This window comes from Maylandia zebra, linkage group LG15 (assembly GCF_041146795.1).
Source record: "Maylandia zebra isolate NMK-2024a linkage group LG15, Mzebra_GT3a, whole genome shotgun sequence".
Taxonomy (NCBI): Eukaryota; Metazoa; Chordata; class Actinopteri; order Cichliformes; family Cichlidae; genus Maylandia; species Maylandia zebra.
Window position 1 is genome coordinate 13,717,819 of NC_135181.1, and position 19,837 is coordinate 13,737,655.

The following is a 19,837-nucleotide window of genomic DNA, read 5'->3' on the forward strand; positions in this document are numbered from 1 at the left end:
TCTTAAAGGGCCAGAGCCATAAATACCTTCTTTGGGTCGATTTACACAAAGTTAGATTCAGTCTGCCTTGTCAGACTCATTATAACCACTTTTGCAGCTGCATGCAGAATTGGCATAAAATGTTGTGCAAAAGTCTTGAGCTATCCCTGTTTTCTTTGTATTTTGCTTCCAAGGAGCCATATTTTCTTGCATCATTTGGTAAATGGTAAATGGCCTGTATTTGTATAGCGCTTTACTAGTCCCTAAGTACCCCAAAGCGCTTCACACAACCAGTCATCCACCCATTCACACACTGGTGATGGCAAGCTACATTGTAGCCACAGCCACCCTGGGGCGCACTGACAGAGGCTGCCGGACACTGGCGCCACCACCAGTAGGCAACGGGTGAAGTGTCTCGCCCAAGGACACAACGACCGAGACTGTCCAAGCCGGGGCTCGAATCGGCAACCTTCCGATTACAAGGCGAACTCCCAACTCTTGAGCAATAGTTTTTCCGTGTTCTCTGAAGGTCTTTAAAGTTTTTCACTCATTTTCATTATCAAACTGTTTTCAGAGGAATGTAGATAACAGAAAACTAAGCAAAGAACCTAGTTTAAATTGTATCTTTAGGGACTTTGTTACTAGCAGCCTGCGTAATTTGCTCCTTTAGTTTCTTTAGTTTAAATCTAAAAAAAAAAAAAAAAAAAAAAAAGGCAACTACAACATAGTGGACAAAATTGTATTTTTGCAGCACCAACATGATTCCCAAAGCCTTATTAGTGTTGGCTTTGGCACATCTTGATTTATGTGCAGTATGTTCTTAAATAAATCTGAGGACAAATACAGGACAAAAGAATCTCCAGCAGATGAAGTGTATCTGAATGTTATGCCCTTAAGAGGTGGGGTGGAATTCAACACAGGACTTAAGAGATTAATCAGGCCCTTCAGCGGATCCATCTACGATTCAGTTCAGTTCAGTTGCCTCAAGGCACTTTATATTGTGAAGTAAAGTGCCTGTAATTATAAGAAAGACATGCTGTGGAATGGAGCCAGAGATTAATAATAACTATTGATTACATGCAGAGTGGTGTATAAACACATAGTGAGTGAAAAAAGGGTGAGTGAAGAAGAAACACTCATCATGCATTATGTCAAGCCCCTGCAGCTGAGACCTATTGCAGCACAACAAAGGGAGGATTCAGGATCACCTGATCCAGCCCTAACTATATGCTTGATCAAAAAGGAAAGTTATAAGCCAAATCTTAAAAGTAGAGAGTGTCTTTCTCCTGAATCCAAACTGGAGCTGGTCCCACAGACGAGGCGACTGGAAGCTGAAGGCAGTGCCTTTGCATTCTGCCCCCATTCTACTTTTAACCACAAGTAAACCAGGAGTCTGAGCGCAAAGTGCTGTGTGGTCTTTAAGATAAAATGGGACCTGATTATACAAGGTCTTGTATGTGATAAGAAGGATTTTGAGTTCGATTCTGGATTTTGACAGAGAGCCAATGAAAAGAAGTCAGTATGAGAGAAATATGCTCTCTCTCTCTTTCTCTCTCTCTCTCAAGTTCCTTGCATTACTATTGCTACAGCATTTTCAATCAACTGAAGGCTTTTTGATGATTTTTTAGGTCATCCTGATAATAATGAATTACAGTAGCCCAGCGTAGAAGTAATAAATGCATGAACTAGTTTTTCAGCATCAGTCTGAGACAGGATGGTTCTAGTTCTAGAGATACTGAGCAAATGGAAATTCTGGTCAACAGTGACTCCGAGTCCTCAGTGTTACTTGAGGCCAATGTTTTGGGGGGTTTTTCCTCCAGGTATTTATGTCTTTAAGACATTCCTGCAGTTTAAGTAATCTATGTGTGTTATCTGGCTTCGTGGATAGATAAAGTTGGCTATCATATGCATAGAAGTAAAAACATATGCTATGCCTTCTAGTGATACTGCCTACAGAAACATATACGTCATTGTGTAAAGATGACTCTCCATTTACATGAACAAATTGGAGACTATTAGATAGATATGATTCTAACCACTTTAATACCTAAAGCATGCTCTAATCACTGTAATAAAATATTAAGGTCAGCTGTATCGAATGCAGCACTGAGATCTACCAGGACAAGCACAAAGATGAGGTCCACTGTCGGGGACCATAAGATCTTTTGTTACCTTCACTAATGCTGTTTTTGTACTGTGAGGCATTCTGAAACCTGACTGAAACTCTTCAAATAAACCATTCCTTTCAGTTCGCTGACTCAAGAACTTTTGAGATAAAAGGAAGCTTGGTGATTGGCCTATAATTAGCTAAACAGCTGTGTCGAGGGATGGCTTTTTAAATAAAGAATTACTTGAAGCCTACAGCCTACAGTGTCTACAGCCATTTGTAAAACATGGTGGAGGTTCTGTCATGATTTCGGGCTGTATTTTACTCAGTGGTGTTGGAGATCCTGTCAAAAGAATTTTGAACACAGAAAAATACCGATAATGATTTACTATGCAATCCTAGAAAGCATCTGATTGGCAAGAGCTTAATTTTTCAGCATGACAATGATCTCAAACACACTTTCAGTGCAATAAAAGCATAACTGGACAGAAAAAAACACAATAAAACACTAGCAGTGTGGGATCATCTTGACATAAAACGGATCAAAAGGCAGCCAACATCCAAAGAAGAGCTTTGAATGTCCTTCAAGAAGCCCGGAGAATTATTTCTGAAGTCTCCTTCAGGAACCTAAATTCCAAGAAAGCTTCCCTAGATAGCTGGCCATCTCAAATGTTAACTTCAAAGGTGATTAGAACTGTAAAAAAACGAGTTCTTTCCCCACTTTATATACTATATTTCCATGGATGTTTGCATGTTTCAATAAATACTAAGTGATGGTTGGGTCAAGACTGCACATCACCGTACTTTGCTCAAAAGAATAAAACACTCGACACATCTTCACTCCACTCACCTAAACATGTACTGTATTTATTGCTTATCCAGAGCCACCAGTGGCTTTACACTTCACAGTTCAAAATGTCATATAGGCAGTCAGCTGGGCATGAGAGAAAACCCAGCATAATTTCACTGCTTTGTTAGTGGACTTTAATCCTGTTACAGAACACAATAAGGGGCAAAGTACATTTGGCCCCTGCCAATAGTAATCAAGAGCACATACAAAAAAAAAAAAATCACCACAAATATCTCATAAGCATCTTTTCACTTTGTTGCAGAACATATGAAAGCTTTGAGACGTTAGTGCCTGAGACATTGTTTCATTTCCAACAAAACGTAAATTGCAAAAACAGTTCCGCAATTACATGGTCAACATGTAAATCAACACATCAAACAGTTTCCCTAGGCCCACACACCAGCCCTGCTCAAAGCGATGCCTGTTAACATCATACAAAAGATAACCTATCTGAGAGTCAAAGTGTCAGTTTTTTGTTTTGTTTTTTTGATAAAAAAAGAAGAAGAAGAAAAAAAAAAAAACCACAGCATCACAGCAACAGACATATGATACAGAAGATATTTGTGCTTTTAGGAAGCCAAAAGGCTCTGGCTTATAGTGAGATGGTTATGATTCAGAGGTCAGACACATTGAAAGATACAGGATTAGTTTCTCTATTTTCATAGCTGCTGGCAACTGACATGAGTAACAGCAGTTTTAGTGCGTATTAAAGAGATCATCCCCCTTTTTAAGATCATGAAGCATCTGCGTACTTGATGATGTTTATTGATACAACTAATGCCTACTTCCTTATTACGTAGTTTCGGTCTTGACCGACCGGTGTTCATTTTGTTGCACAGTATAATTGTTATTATTCTTGAGGCTTAAGTTCACTGTGACCAAAAGAATGAAAATGCCAGCTGAACATCAGGCAGAAGGTGTGTCTGAGCTCTACACACAACCTTTGTGGTAAATGAGCTCTACTGAAGGCTTTACTCTGTGTCCGGCTTTTGGGCAAAGGAATGCTTTTGTAGAAAAATCGTTTATGCTTTGAGAGGATTATTCCACAATTGTTGCATACGCCCCACAGTGTACTAAATATATGTGTATACACAAAAGGAGAAATTACTGCCAGCTTTCTAATTCTACAATGCTGGACTGCTGAAAAAGCACTCCCTTTAAAAGCTGGTGTACTCCTTTAATGTTGGATCCGTTTTTACTTCTTCCCTGATTCTGTCACATGTAAGCTAAAAGTTTTCATCCTCATCCCTTCGGGATAATATGAGCTGCTTTCTTGGACCTTTAAGATGAGGGACACTGGAAGGGGAGTCTAACACCCCTGAGTCCAATTTAGGGGTGGAAATACATCGTGGTCCAACCCGGCCCATGAGTCCACGGACATCTCTGTGAAGGGCTGGATCACTAGGGATTGAGTTGAGGCGAACGCCTTGCTCCAGAGCCCCAAGGTCCCGGTCCAAACGGGGGTTACTGGCGCTGCTTGGAGATTGGGGATCGGCGCTGAAGTATAAGGTTGAACTTGATTCTGTAGGGCAGAAATAGGGCTCTGGGCTGTCTCCAAACATTGATTTACCCTCTGGTGAGCTGCGTTTGAAATCCGATGTGGGCGACTCCATCGGGCTCTCCATCTCCAGACTGTCGTCTTCTTCCGGTTGTTCAGTCGACGTGGGTTCGCTTACGCTCTGGAACTCGTCTTTACAGTCCGAGAGGGGTGCCAGACCTTTCCCCTGAGACTCGGAGGTGGAGACACCCTCACAGCTTCCTCCAGCTGTAATTGTGATGCCCTCGTTACTTTTAAATTCTTGGTTGTACTCCTCTATGTCTAGTACGGCCGCTGCTCCCCCAGCCCCATACGCCCTGTTGATTTTACCAAGATCTCCTGTTTTCAGAGCAAGGCGGATCAAGAGCCAGTGGTGGTGGTAACACGGACAGGAGCTGTTAGGCCTGCCCCCGCAGTTCCCTGGATGCTCCAGCAGAGAACCAGCAACACCTGAGAGGGAGAAGCTGCCATGGTTTTGAATAGAATGAGCTGGCAAACTTTTGTCCCCAAGAGAGAAGGAGGACTCCCCTTGTTCTATGCATGTACTGCCCATGTGGTTGTGGTTTGTTCCCTGGGAGATCTCTGTGGACTTGGGGTGCAGGAACCGGTAGTATAGGACAAGAGAGGTAGCACCTAAGAAGCAAAGGAATAGGAAATATTGATTTTAGTGGCCCAGGTATGTTTTGGTCTTTCACAAGCAATTAGCTGACTGCACAGTCTGAATCACAGAGGGAGGCTGCAGCAGAGATCACAGCAGCCACTCTGGCTGTTACTATATTAATTCTATCGTGCATATCAACCTCACACAAAAAATTCAAGGTTACATTTATTTTTTGCCTTCTTACGGTCCCATCTCCACTCTTACGTATTCAGATAAAGAGATTTACAATATCCTGCACAGTAAAATCTCACATATAAAGAGTATTGCAAGTAGGGCAGCATATCGGTAGCTATGTTTGTTGTACAACAATACCTCTAAGAATTTGTGAATAAACACGGGGGGATTTATCACTTGGGTATGACAGAAACTAATAAACAGTGTGACATAATTCTAACTATGACTAATCTCCCAATACAAACAGCAAATTTTCTAGAAACAAATGACTCACCGAGGAGAAAGCCACACAGCACAGTGGTGGGAAGGGTCATGCTGTCCCATGATGCTTCGCTCAGGAAGTCAGAGGCGGCCAGCAGCAGAGTGGCGTTCTCTACAAGCATGAACTGAAGAAGGAGAGAAGGTCGCACCATCAGTCATCTGTAGACAGCTTTACGTCACTGTGGGCTTAGCACACAGAGGTGAGGATGACACTGCAAACTTATGTATCTATATCTGTTTGTCCCTGCTGCCCTGTGAGTAGGCAGATGAGACAAAGCTGCACAAAACAACATAATGAAAACAGAAAAAAAAAAGAAAAGTTGAAGAATAATAACTTTAACTCGTGACGTACTGCATAAAAACTGGCCATGCGGAAGCGCGAGGGTCCATCTTTGATGTTGAGGAAGAGGAAGACGTGGATGAGCCCCATGACGCCATTAAAAGCACGCCAACACCAGGGGCCGGTGCAGATGTCTGGTTGCTGTGATACCAGCCAAAAGGAGGCCGTGAGCCAGTGAAAACCTGAAGGTCAACATAAAAATAGAATAGAAGGTCTACAAGTGCAACACAGGATCCATATACAGTGTGCAACGCTGATGCAGAGGCGAAACAGAAAACTGGATCAAGAGGACATGTCACAGTGCTCTGAGGATAATTACATAACTCAGTGGTTAAATGTGAGTTAATAAAAAATGGGTTTTTTTAAGCTCAAAGGAATTTCACATGGAAATCTGTGCGTGTACTAGTCATTGAGTCTCCTGTACCCTTTAATGTAATGTACTAGTTTAATATAACTGTGCACTTTCTCCGGCTTTCAAGTGTCTTAACAAAATAAAAGTCGCTTCTCAGTGCTCACCTGCTACTCCACAAACCCACCAATTAAAAACCCTGGCAAAGAATGTGAGGCAGGTCACCCTGGCACCCAGCATGCATGCCCTCCACACCAGCTGGCACAGCAGGGCTGCTGGAGGCATGGCCAGGTGGCCTGGTCTTATCAGACAGCAGGCTCGGCTGTACAGCACCAGGGCCCACGCAATAGACAGCACACACAAGCCACAGCAATACGCCACTGTAGATAAAACATGCATAAAAAAAAATGTAATATAACAAGTTACAGGCCATAAACATCACACGGATCCCGTGATTCAACTGAACATAAAATTACCTGGTGATGCGATGCCCACATCAGTAGACACCACGATGTACGCCTGCAGCAGGCTCTGAGGCAGCGTGAGGACAAGGGCTTCCAGCAGCCAAAGGGCAGCAACATCTGCCTGCTGCATAACAGCAGCTCCCAGATCAGCCACTGAGCCCTGCATGCGCAGCACAGACCTCATGCAGTCCCACAACCTGCCAGAAGATGGAGACAAAAACCAGAGGAGGCATAAAATATAACCGACTCAGTAAGGTTTCAGAGTGATGTGAATTTTATTTATTTTTTGCCCTGTACTTTAACAAAAACTAAAAATTATTACATTCTAACAACATAGTCTGCTTTTGTAATGTATCTACGTAAAGCACATCGAATGGAAAAAACGAGCTTACCTTTTGAAAATGCCCAAGTGCAGGATGTGTATAACAGAGAGGTAGCATCGCCTGTCATCACCATCATCATAGTACCACTTCACACTTAGCAGCTGAACTGCTGTCCCCGGTAGAAAGAGGCCAAGTGTGAGGCCTGCCCACTGTGTCTCCTCATTCCAAAGGTAAAACCCTATACAGTAGATCACTGACACACAAACACACACAGAAAAAGAACAAACACCCAGATGCACAATGATATCTTCTAATGGGATGGCGCAAGCTCACAGAAAAGACACCAGAGTCATTCCACACCACTTTAAAACAGCCATTAGCTGTTTCTTAGCTTCACTGGTACAGCTTTATCAATGTGCCACTCTACTGATAATCTAAATAGCCATTCATTTATGCACGCATTCACTTTTTAAATGTTTAATTATGGCAGAATGTCTCAAGTGTGAATCTCAGGCAGCAGCACAGTATTTTTATCTTCTGGTAATGGTATACTTGCTGAAGACAAAGTCACACTCTGTACGCATCCAGGTATCCCTCCTGGTGTCCTGACCTTGCCCCATTGATCTGCACAGTCAGGAAATCATAACGCTGTGCTGCACCTTGTTTTCAATACAGATCCTAGATGTGCAAAAAATGACTTGGGAAAAACAAGTGTTTATTGTGTTCAATCATATTTTGGGGGAGGTGTAAGGTGGAGAATTATAATTTAAAAGTTGGGCATTATGCGAATATTGATCAGCGACGGCAATTTAGTAACACTTAATTAAAGTCACTAGTTAAATTCAATAACTAATAGGCTGTGTTATCCTGTTTTACGATCACAGGAGGTCTCGGGGGGCCCAGTTTGGCCAACAAAGGTGGACTAACCAACGCCGATATTGGATTGCAGTGCACACGGAATTCAGCTATGTTTTCCCGTTGAGTACTAACGGCTGTGCCATAGCATCTCCCAAATGTGCTTCTTCTAACGTGAAGTACGGCCGCAGCTGAGACGGCTCCAGCACGTAGCATCATTTTCAATCACATTACGGCAAAAGAAAAGAAAAAGAAAGCCCAACATCTATTTTCCACGAGGTTGAGTTTCAACACGGCAAGCAAGCTAGCAGCACGCTAGCGCTTGGAATCCCCACTTACGAGCGCTCCGTTCGGCCACAATAACCAGCCCCGACACGGCGAGCAGGACCGCCTGGCACCACGCTATCCAGCACTCGCTCCGCCGCGCCGCCGACGGTATCCTGCGGGCGACCGCTCCTGCGGCGTTTATCATGATGCGGATAGGTGGGAAGGAGGACACACCGATGACATTATCCTGGGCATCCTTTGGCCCCCGCTTGGTACATCCGCTCTCCTCCTCCTCCTCCTCTTCTTCTTCTTCTTCTCCCGCTGCCTGCCCCCTGTCAAAATATCTGACGTCACAGCACGGTTTAAAGGTGCATCAGTTTAGCGAGCCTCTCCTCCCTCCACCGTGGAAACCTCTTCTGCATCACGGTCTATTTCTTCAAATCTTTTGTGACTCCATAGTGCTGCATCTTACTTGGTAGACTGGTGATAGACGGCAGACTGATCTGAGCATGTGGAGGTCGCAGGTCATGGTGAGCGCTGTTTACAGCTGTGGTTCTGGTGCGTTTTTTGTCTGCCATGCCCGACTTTAGAACAATAAATAAAGTTCATCCCCCACATCACACCGGTGCACATCTCTGTGTCCTTTATAATCGGGTTTCAAGGGGCCAAAAGCAGAAAAAGCTCCCATATTATGTGTGTTAACGCTGTCTAGGCCGAATAGTGTTTTCTATTTTGGCACTTGATCGTGACTTAACCTTAAGAGTACACCAAATCCGAATGTTTAGCCCTAAGATAACCACTTCTGTGGAAGAAGACTGCAGTTGCTATTCATAAGCAGGACTTGTGTTACTTGTTGACTCTGACTTGCTTTATTTATTAATTTATTTATTTTCTACTTTATGTGCTTTCATGTTATATTTGTTTTAACAATTTTTTGTCATTTTGAAAAAAAACCCAACAGGTTTTAATCTAATGGGGCTTTCTGGTAAAATCAAGTTTTAAATAATAAACACTGAATAAAAAGGAAGATTTAATTTCAATTAATTGAAGGTCATGACAACAGCTGGAGTCTTTCTTTAATGGTTCATGCACCACTTACAGTAGTTCTACGCCCCATATTTCGAGGACTGTGTCACGATTGTGTCATTTTGAAAGCCATTAATGAGACCTACTTGACCCACCACTTCTTTAATTTACTTTCTTAAATGGAGAAAAAGCTCCAGAGCAGTTTACAAGAGCCCCATTACCTCATCATCACTCGCATAAATTGGCACTTTGTTTTTAACCCTTTCCACAACTACACTATTTTAGGTTGTAGTAAAAGAACCACAGAAGGATACTGGATAGAAAATCCTGTAATAATTCTTGAGTATAGCAAGTATAGCTGTGTTAATATAGAGATATGGTTGCAGTTTTATTCACAAGCCTGCGCTGTATGAATCAGCGTTCATTGTGAATAAAAGTAGTCATCTTAAGTCTGTTTTGTTCTCTTTGTTTGAGTTTTAATTTATTTATATGTCTTACTAAAACTGTGGAGTCACACAGTGTGAGTGAAATGTCTGACAACTGCCTAATACCAAAACTCAAATATAGATATACGTGTATAAAATTATTCACAGGATATTGATCATGAAGATAATCTTGTTCAATTTTGTGTGTGTGTGTGTGTTTTGTTTTTTTTCCTTCCATGATGACGGGTTGGTATTTACTGGTTGTGAGTATCCCAAGACTCATAACAGGATGTTTATCTGCAACTCCGATTCAGAACTGTATACTCACCCAGAAGGCAAGTTGAGGTTTCTTTTTGGTGTCATTTCAGTGCTTAACCCACTTACATATGAAGTCATGCTTGTACAGTAATAGTTACGTGAATCACGGGACACAATTACGCATACATACACAAACAGAAACATTCAGTCTCATGCTAAAAAACACATTTTAAAGCAAGCATCTTTGTTATTTTTAATGCATAATTACATGTGTAGTTGTTCCATCAAGACATTCCAGAGATATAAAAATCAAAATATCAAAAAATGTGTTGTTTTTTTGTACATTTTAGATTAAAAGTAATTGAATAAATTATCAAAGATCTATACATTTAATAAAAAAAAGTCACTTTTTCCAGGCCAGGCTGGTTAAGTCTAGATTTTTCACATGCTGCGGTCTACGTAGAGTATAGGCTAGGAAATCCATGATTGAGATAAGGCTTTACTTCAAATAGGGCAGTAACAGACAGCTGCTGAGTTGACCTGTAAGGATTATATGGATGGATTAGCAGGACTGTCTTAGGGCTCTGATATGCAGCTTGACTCCAGCTTGATGCTGGCTGGATGAAGAGGTACAGGACTGCTGTGATGCAGCTGAACACCCGAGCGCTCTTTTGCTGATTTGTAGTTGGTTCTCTCAGCCTCCCTTCTGTCAGCATCCCGGTGGCCCGAGACACGGGTCTCTATCTTCTGTATTAGGTCGGTAACATTCCCCTTGTCCATATCAACCTCTGCAGCCATGGCTTCAAGCTCCTCTGCCGCCTCACTCATGTCAAACCTCTCAATCTCAGAGTTAACTCGACATAGCTCCTCTGACGAGTATCTGTGTGAGGCCAGGGGCAAGAGTGGGCAGAAGCCTTGGAGGTGCACTTGGAGGCTGCAGTAATGGAGATAGGAACAGGGGCAGTGAGGACAGCGGTGTGGTCGCTCGCCAGTGTGGAGGCGCTTGTGGAGTTTGAGGTGGATGAACTGAGTAAAGCGAGCAGGGCAGAGCTTGCAATGGTAAGGCTTCTCACCTGAGTGTAGCCGCTGGTGGGTCTTCAAGTTACTAGTGCTGCTGAATCGCTTGTGGCACACCTATGTAAAAACACAGCAGAAGGGAATCTCTGTATGAGTCTTTATTTTGTTCTTAGTCACATAACCTCTGCGATGTTTCAATGTTTTGTTTCTGACGTACAAACCTTTAGTCCACCTACGTATTTATTACGAGAGTGATATAAGGCGTCTAATGCTTTCCAGCAATTTCCGACAGCTGCAGCCTTACCTTGCATTCATGGGGCTTTTCTCCTGTGTGAACCAGGTAGTGTTTCTGCAAGTGTGCTAGCTGCGTGAAGTTCTTATTGCAGGTCTGACACCTGAAGGGACGCTCCCCGCTGTGTACTCGCAGATGAACCTGAGAAGATGTCGGAGATATGATAATTTATTTGTTATCGATCAAACTCAGGAAATCAGAGGAACTGGTTAATTCAATTATACTATACTCCAGTCACTGTATTCAACTGGTGGTTGTCATTTTCTTTCGCACTGCTTTAATGTGTTGAAGAGCAACTAACCTTAAGGTTAGACAGCTGCCCAAAGACCTTTCCACAGATGTTGCATTCATATCGGATCTTTCCATTCTGCCTCATCAGAGGGTAAGACAGGGTCTTGTAGCCAATTGTCTGCCCACTTTGCTTTGTCTTGCTTAGGTCCATTGTATCCTCAGCTTCACTTTGAGTGGCAGAGGTAAAATTGGAAGGGAGGCAGTTTGAGGAGGCTGCCATTCCCTCTTGCGGCGAGCATCCTCCAGGTGTGAGAGACGGCTGTGCTTCACGGATTTTAGTGACCATAGATGAGGCGGTGGATGTGGCAGGCACAGCGAGGTCTGTGTGAACGTTGGTGGGAGGGGAGTGTTTGAAATCTCTGAGGTCGTGTGAGGGTATGCTGAGGTAGGCTCTTCTTTTGGATATGAGGTCCTTGTTGTCTCTGTGCTCACGGATTGGTGAAAGAAAGAGGTCTGGTTTGGAATCAGAAAGTGCACGTGTCAAGTCTTTGCAACCACTGGTTAAAGGCGATTGAAAATGTGCATAGTTGTGAAAGGGCGATACATGGGGTGAGACTGCCAAGTGAGGTTTCAGTTGTTCACGATAGAATGGATATGAATGAGGTAGAAGGCCAAGTGAGTAGTGGGGCAGTAGATAGGGGCCGTGCATTAGAGTAGAATTAGCAATATCGGGCATACAGGGATCTTGGTAAGGCTTTGCTACGGGAGGGCCTTGACTGTGCTGAAAGGCAAAGTGGACATTAGTAGGGACAGGAATGCTTAGTGCTGGCCTTTTGGCAGCTGGAGGGCTACAGGATGGCAGAGGTGGTAGAAATGCATATCTATTAGCATGCATAGATTTGGAGATAGGCTGAGGTGGGTAGACAACACTGGGACATAAAGGAAAATCTGCTGAGACATTTGTCTGAGGCAAAAAACTGTCCACACGTCTGATGCAGGTAGAAGGGGATTTGGAGAGGTCATCTTGTAGGATTTCAGAGACCGTATGACCTCGTTTCCTTGTTGTCTTCTTCGCTGGACTCTGTTCTGTTAGACAGATAAGCAATAGAGAAAGATCATCAGAGACATGAAACTCATTTCTTAACATAGACTAGATGTAACATTATCATCGTTCAACTAACTGACACATGCAGCCATACAAGCACATATTCGTCTTATCAAGCACACGTGTTGTATGTTTTCTTTCTTAATCACTATGCACGTTTGCTTTCAAAAGTACCTACGCTAGCCAAACAATTTACTTTAAACTTCAGGAGATGCACTTTTTTTTTTATCAGATGCGACTGTTTGAATGTCCCTGACCTTTGCACTCTGTTAAAGTGGACACCAGAAATGAAACAATGGGGATCTGATCATGATACAGATAGCACAGAGAGCAAGAGTGAGTGGATACAGTGTGCTATTTGCATTAGAGGGCTGGGCAGTTGAAGGTGTATTTTCTGTCACAAGACAGACAGGATACACAGTGTACAGGAGACAAAAATCAACTTGTCATTTGGAAGTGACAAATAAACTACAGCTCCCAAACAGATAGAAACGATTTTATAAATTGGATTGAAAATCTGGATTGAAATTTGCATTTCATCTAGGTAAAAAGGTACTGCTTCACTGACTTTACCACAGAATAAGCAAGGGACTCAAACCGACAACAGAGAGGAAGACCAAATACATTGGTTTGCATGTACATTTCACCTACTTTTAGACACAATTAACCCACAACCCACACAAACAGCACATCTCTTATCTTTTGTTCACTCCCAGGTTACCCTGCCCCCACTCCAGGGAGGCCAGCTCTCAGCAAACAAACAGCCAACACTGAGTGAGATATCAATCTGTCAGCAGGTCACCTTGTCAGGAAGTTCAAGTAGTCAGTAGAGAAATTCCTACCTCGCTTCCTCCTTAAGAACCAAATAAATAAAGGGTGTCGTGCCAGAGTGCCATCAGCACCTCTAGCGGCCTCTTTTTGTGACTGTGTTTGAATTAGTATTTTTCTGCGTGGTCTTTCTGCTAGCATGCACATTCCTACTGTTTGTGAATGAATGCCAAATGCTGTCTGGCTGAATGAGCTGCCGGCAGCCTTCTATGTGGGAGTTTAAAAGGGAAACTGAAACATTGCTTAAAATCCTGAAATTGGTCTCATCTTACGCCAGTACTGCTGCTGCACCTGGAGACAGCTCTTCTCTGCTTTCAAGTCTCCACTATCCTCCTTTGTCTTCTGCGTCAACAAAGGAGCTATGGGTGTGACGGAGTAAGTTCTTAAACACGTACACAAAGAGTGTGTCAGTCGGCTGGCGTTTTGACTGGGGGCCTTACTTCACAATGACAGAACAAACCAGATACGTCTCGATGCGTGGGCACCGTGTTAGTTTCTGTTGACTTCAGCAGCACTCGGTCCTTGCGCATTCCTAAATTGACAACACACACAAAAACACACGCACTCACCGTTTTTGTCAATAGCCAGCTGTCCCAGTGGAGGGTAGTTACAACGCTGGGCAAACTCAGAGCAGTACCACACCAGAAGCTCCTGGCCTGGCTGAAGTCGTTTGGTGGTGTAGAAAAAGATGTCCAAGCCACTCTGGCATGCAACCAGGTTCTGCTCTTCCACAGAGCATGCTGGATTGACGTAACGCATCCAGTTGCTCCGCTCTTCATGCAGCCCATCCAGAATGTGGTGTAAGCGCCCCTCTGAGAAGACCTATAGCGTGAGCAGAACAAGAGATCAGAAATAATTCACTTGATTATTAGAAGTGAACCTGAAACCATGAAGTCACAGTTTCCTCGCGCCTTTATGGTAAATGCTGTAATTTCTTTCATGTTGGATAGGCGCAAGTCTTTGCAGCACACAATATGAGTTACAAAGGGAACACTCAAAAAGAATTTCTCTGTATGACTGGATTGTAGTATTGGGTATACTGTTTCACCCACTCCTTACTCTCACCTGTTACATTCACGGTGAACTTATTCACCTCCTCCCTTCCTCTGCGATTGTACAAAAGTGTTCTTTCTGTGCTGTTGCTTGAGTCATGGCTGTATTATTAACAAATTGTCAGACTGTTGCAAAATTTTGGTTGGAGTTGCATGATGTCAAGGTTGCTGAGTGTATGCTATAGAATTACTCAGGAGCATGTGTGCAATGGAAGATGCCCTGATGCTGCTGAATGTGTAACATAAACAGTTCTCAGGCTTGAAGCCACTTCCTTGCTTAGTCAGTGTGAGAGTTTGTTAGTTTGGAGAAGTGCGGACATGTGTATGGTGTATTTACTGGCAGTGATACCACTACTGTGAGAAGCGAAGACACAGGAGAACCGCTGCGTCACTGAAACCAAACAGCTGTGTGTGCTTGTGCGTGTGTGTGTGTGTGTGAGAGAGAGAGAGAGAGAGACAGAGAGAGAGAGAGAAAGACCTCAGACAGAAGCGCACAGAACGGGCAAACACACTGACATATATGGTGCATGCACTTTTGAAAGCTATCAAGGCAAATGGCATTTAAAAACACCAGACCATTGACAAATTTGACTCATACATTGACAGGATGTCAGACGTTGACCACATTTGCTAACTCGTGCCACGACATAGCCAAAGCAGCATCTCCAGTCAGTCAGAGATACAGGATGTGAACAGTTCTGAAAGGCACATCGTTGAATTTAACATTTAAGTTTGCAGAGTCTCACATGAGGCTTGCTTACCCTCCAAAAGTACTTCCTGTCGGCGTCTTTCGGCAGAGTTTCGTTGGTGTAGCTCTCACCCACCAAAGGGCCAAAGCGTGTTCCCTTCGGAATGATCTCCTTAGTCATCACCCCAAGCACCTGTTAAACAAAGAGAGCACATAATCGTCAAACAGCAGGTCAGTTAATAAAACAGAAGATCTGAGCGAGCAGTTACAGGCACGTTTAGTTGTTAAAACATCCTAAGATAGATGAGATTCTTTGGAATACAGCCTCCAAAGAATCTGGTCAATTCACTGAATATTTTTGTCCCCTGGAGACACTTATGTGGAAAAAGGCAATTAAGCAGGTTGTCCTTATTTTATAATATACAGGCTGAGAGGATTTTCAGAGGCTGTGACTGAATGTTTTCTCTCCTTCACATGTTAAATATTTAATAAGCCAATCGACCAAGTTATCTTTAGTTTCTCTCCCATATTAAAATTTCACTACTAGTCTTGTTCTGCTACTACCAGGTGTGAAACTCAGTCCTCTGTCTCAGTCCTCCAGGGTGGGGGAGAGTGGATAAGGTGTCATGGTCACACCCCAGCTAGCACCTTGAGCTCCATGTTAAAAAAGCAAAAGCCCTAAAGCGATGGTAGTGTATTTCTCTTTCATCTTTACACTGTAGACTCAGGCCTACAGTTTTGTCTTTAGTTTATCCAGATATTTTTGTCCTTGCATTCAATGACTTTGTCTAAAGGCATCATTTGACTTGCCCTTGTGTCACAGATTACTGTCATGTATCCTGTTCTTTAGCGTCAACCAGACATTTCTTATAAGAAGGTCAAAGTGGTAAATGCAGGTATTTTACTGCAGATGTCAGGGATACTTCCTCTGATCTCCCTTCCCTACACTTTTTGTAGAGGAAATTTAGTGTTTCCTTTTCATGACTAGTTCTTTGCGGTTAACCTTTTATCATGCATTTACCACACTATATGATTGTCAGTTCCTTATCCACTCACTTATTTATAGATGAGAGGATGGAAATAATTCTCCATGCTAGATGACACATATTTTACCTGGAAGAACATTTAGGGTATTATGTATATTATGGGCTTTTGCCTAATGGTGTAATTTTCTGCTGGAACAAAGGGATGGGAATCTAAGATAACTACTAATCATAGAGCCCTCAGGCTGAGTGCCCAGAGGCTTGGCTATTGTGTCTGTGTTTGCTTCAACATACACATAGCAGAGAGGAAAAGCTCAAATTAGACAACAATATGTCAAGTACTTCCCACCGGAGGATAGATGAGAGGATGGAAGGATGTTGGAGTGACGCAAAGAATTGTCATTTACTAAAAACATCACATAGCTGCTTTGATATATTTGGACTGGGACTATTTGTCTTCATTAATGTCTTGCCTGTTTGTAAAAGAACAAACACGGAAGGCCTTGGTTACCTCTGCTGAGTCGTGGCAGTGTTTCAGGGCCAGGTTCCTGGGCAACGATCTCTCAGCTCGTGTCTTGCAATTGTTTTCGGACTCGCCTTCCAGAGGTTGGTCCTTCACGATGTAAGTGCAGTTCTCCTCAAAGTCTGCCTCGCTCCATGATGTCATATCAACATCGTGTTTTCCTGGCATCGCTGCAGTGGCACCCACAGTTTGAGCTGACTTCTCTGAGGTTAACATGATTGAGGTACATGAAGAGGCGGCCTATGGAAAATAAAGAAAAATGCTCTTAAATCCATATGATTCTATATCTGATTTTATTATTAAACGCTATTTTGGTTATACAGGGTGGAAGGCAAACCTTTCTTTCATAAAACAGCAGATGCAGAATCGAGTTGAGTTTTGAATGAATCTAAAAGTAGGTCCCAGATTGTGAAGTGTGATATAGAGAAGGAGGCAGTTGTGATGCTGTAGAGAAACTAACCTTCCCGTCTACTGCCAACACCGGACAAACAAACTTCAAAGTGGAACCTTCAAGTTTGCCCCCCTCTGTCCTTTACATCCTGTGACTCAGAATACAACCCCGGGGCTATAACAGAGGTTCCTGTGCACGTCAGCCCCGAAGCAGGACCACTTTCACAAGGAAACCCGCACTACCAGGGAATCAACCAGACTTCCTCCGAACTGACTGAGACTTGGCTGTCGGCCAGGTCTTAACACTCTATACTGACTATTTACCGTATTAAAAAGCCACAGAAGGGCTGCTAGAGTGAGATATGCCTGATTTCAGTCCACAAAAACCCCATAATATGAAGACACATGTAAAGAAAGAAAAACAAAAAAACCACCAATTGATCAAAAGCACAAAAGCAGTACGTCTGCTCATTGATTGCCAGCCCCGAAGTGGCTCCCTTTCCTAAACAACTGCTCTTACATGTCGAAACAAAGAAAAGAAGTGCCACTCTACTCTCTGTTTCCTTTTCTTTCTGTCCCTTATTTTCACTCTTTCCCTTCTCACGACATTGCGATTGTCAGGCAACTCAGCCGCGACAAAAGATACGGCTCCCAGACTGAAATAAAGAAGAGTGAAAAAGCGGATGGCAGGCTCGTGATTAAAAGGCAACGCTCAGATGTGTTGTCTGAGAACTTCTTCCTTTGTAGACTCATCAGTTTGCCTCTGAGATAGTGGTAGATAAGCCTGGTTCTTGCTAATATATGGTAAACACTCATGTGACTTACGTTCCTTACTGATGAGAGATAAAAAGTCAAGTCAAAACTTCACTCCTGAGGGAACGACTGCAAGGAATAGAAATTCTAAATTCTCCCCATTTATGTATAAATAAATCTACAGTCAGTAAGCTGCGATAAAAAAGCCCACCGCTCATCTTTTTGTTGTTTTCAGCACTAGTGGTAGAAACTGTACTCAGTGGCATATATGCTGCAATAACAAAAGAATGTCAACGGATTCTCAAATGCAAATAAAAGTTCAAAGAGACGAGATTTATATATGATGTTACACCTTATATTTTTTTCTCTGAAGTGTCACCACAGCTGACTCGGAATGACTGTCACAAGTGTGACAGCTCACTCCGAAACCATTGAACCAAGTGACACAGCAGAAAATATATTTTGAAAAATCAAGACATGAGTCAAGAGCACACAGCTGTGGCTCGGGGGCGACATGTAACGGGCTGTCTCTAGAAAGCACACTTTGAGATTGCACTTCGTGGGAGAGTGTCGTAATGCAGAAAAGAAAAGTCGAGCCAAAAACGTCTAACTCTTCTTAAACATGCTGAAAATATAGAACAATCGATATTATTCCTGTAAAAATTAAGAAGATGATCTGAGACAGATGTTGCAGACTTACTGTAAAGCCTTGTGAGGAGCCACACATAGGTCAGGCTGTCTGTGCCCTTCTTGAGCTTGAGTGTCTAGAAGCAACCAGTGGCTGTTCTCTGCCTCTTGTCTTCTCTTCCTCTCTCTCTCTCTCTCTCTCTCTCTCTCTGAGCAGACCTCAGTATACTGACTGCGCAACCGAGCAGTCAGTGTATGTGAGTCTTGCTCACATACACCGTGTGTGTGTGTTTGACAGTGTAAGAGAGAGAGAGAGATACACTCCCTTTCCTCTCATGCTCCCTCCCCCTCTCTCCCCTTTGCCCCATGACTCCTCCTTGGAGCGTGTTTGTGTGTGTGTGCATGTGCATGTGTGTGTGTCACACTCTTGCCCCGAGGCAAGAGGCTTTCTCCAGGGAGGCTGTCACACAGCTATGTCCGGATCAAACAAATGCATCTTCATTTTCAGTCTGTTGTGGATTGGAAGAGGGCATACCTGTGTTATGTTAGCGAGTCAAGGACGCGCAGAGGAAATTAGATCATTTATTTGTAAATTGTAGGTTTAAAGTTAGTCAGATTAGTCGTAATTCATGTAGTCGTGTAATAAGGACATCTTACATGAAGAATGTTGCAGCAACATAGAGATTTAACAACCTGTAAAACTTCATCGTCTGTAATAGTCTTTTAAACGAAGCAATTGTTCTCTAGGTTCTGTAGCTACATAAGATCATCAGTTAAAAAAACATACACAATAAATGCACCAAGATGATTTTTATTACATACCAAGAAATTAAAAATCACTAAATAAACAGCTGTAAGTAGAAATATGTCTGCTTTGCTTGGTTGACTCATTCATATTGATACTTGATGCTTCAGAGCTTTAGATACACAAACCCATGAGATTAATCACAATTCTTGTTATGGTATTATGTCACTGTAATACTAAGAATGATGAAATAGGTACTTCTAATGAGAATCCTGAAAACAAATACACAACAACAGTTTCTGGGTTATATTGTGCATGCACACCTTATTTGAAATTAAAATGCAAGCTGGTGCAACAAGAAGCAGTGTCACACCTTAGAAATCTTTATAAGCTGCGATAAAGACAAATAACTGGAAAACTCTTGAGGGTGTGTTCTGGTGCATGTACATTTATAATCAGCCACTACACACTACTTCACTGGGGGGGAGGTCCAGAATTTGTTAATGCCCAGGTAAGATTGAGATCTACAGCCCTGTTTTCACCTCCACCTCCGCTCCCTCCTCTTCTTGACTTCTCTCCAAACACAACATTTGATTTGGCCGGCTTCCAGCCAGCTCAGGAACTGTCAGAATTTTCTTTCTCGTCACCCACGCGCTAGACACGCGCCACGCTCTGAACCGTCACGCCGTACACCTATCTGTAAACCTAATTCCACACGGCACATTAA

At 42.9% G+C, this 19,837-nt stretch overlaps 2 protein-coding genes across 4 annotated transcripts; both read right to left on the reverse strand.

Annotated features, from left to right (window-relative positions):
• Positions 1 to 2,922: 2,922 nt before the first annotated feature.
• xkr5a (XK related 5a) lies at positions 2,923 to 8,521 on the reverse strand. Its single transcript, XM_004568777.6, has 7 exons — positions 8,240 to 8,521; positions 7,115 to 7,298; positions 6,735 to 6,919; positions 6,426 to 6,638; positions 5,922 to 6,091; positions 5,583 to 5,694; positions 2,923 to 5,106 (listed from the first exon to the last, which is right to left on the reverse strand). Exons 1-7 carry the CDS (start codon positions 8,370 to 8,372, stop codon positions 4,163 to 4,165), a joined length of 1,941 nt encoding a protein of 646 aa, XP_004568834.1. The 5' UTR covers positions 8,373 to 8,521; the 3' UTR covers positions 2,923 to 4,162.
• Positions 8,522 to 10,103: 1,582 nt separating this feature from the next.
• Positions 10,104 to 18,647, reverse strand: prdm1c (PR domain containing 1c, with ZNF domain). 3 transcript variants are annotated; one of them, XM_023152088.3, is made up of 8 exons: positions 18,439 to 18,647; positions 16,584 to 16,835; positions 15,163 to 15,282; positions 13,919 to 14,171; positions 12,404 to 12,502; positions 11,487 to 11,929; positions 11,198 to 11,326; positions 10,104 to 11,010 (listed from the first exon to the last, which is right to left on the reverse strand). In XM_023152088.3, exons 1-8 carry the CDS (start codon positions 18,463 to 18,465, stop codon positions 10,453 to 10,455), a joined length of 1,881 nt encoding a protein of 626 aa, XP_023007856.2. In that variant the 5' UTR covers positions 18,466 to 18,647; the 3' UTR covers positions 10,104 to 10,452. The 3 variants fall into 3 exon arrangements, with proteins under 3 accessions (XP_023007856.2, XP_004568830.2, XP_004568832.2); XM_004568775.4 differs by having other exon boundaries at positions 10,562 to 10,810; positions 10,950 to 11,010; positions 11,487 to 12,502; XM_004568773.4 differs by having other exon boundaries at positions 11,487 to 12,502.
• Between the last annotated feature and the right edge of the window lie 1,190 nt (positions 18,648 to 19,837).

Coding starts and splice junctions, on each gene's coding strand:
- prdm1c (XM_004568773.4), bottom strand. CDS start 18,465: ATGTGTGGCTCCTCACAAGGCTTTACA. Junction 14,172..15,162: donor ACAGGAAGTACTTTTGGAGG/GTAAGCAAGCCT, acceptor CTCACGCTATAG/GTCTTCTCAGAGGGGCGCTT. Junction 11,327..11,486: donor GGCAGCTGTCTAACCTTAAG/GTTAGTTGCTCT, acceptor ACATCTTCTCAG/GTTCATCTGCGAGTACACAG.
- xkr5a (XM_004568777.6), bottom strand. CDS start 8,372: ATGATAAACGCCGCAGGAGCGGTCGCCCGCAGGATACCGTCGGCGGCG. Junction 6,920..7,114: donor CACTTGGGCATTTTCAAAAG/GTAAGCTCGTTT, acceptor ATCTTCTGGCAG/GTTGTGGGACTGCATGAGGT. Junction 5,695..5,921: donor GCATGGCCAGTTTTTATGCA/GTACGTCACGAG, acceptor CTCCTTCTTCAG/TTCATGCTTGTAGAGAACGC.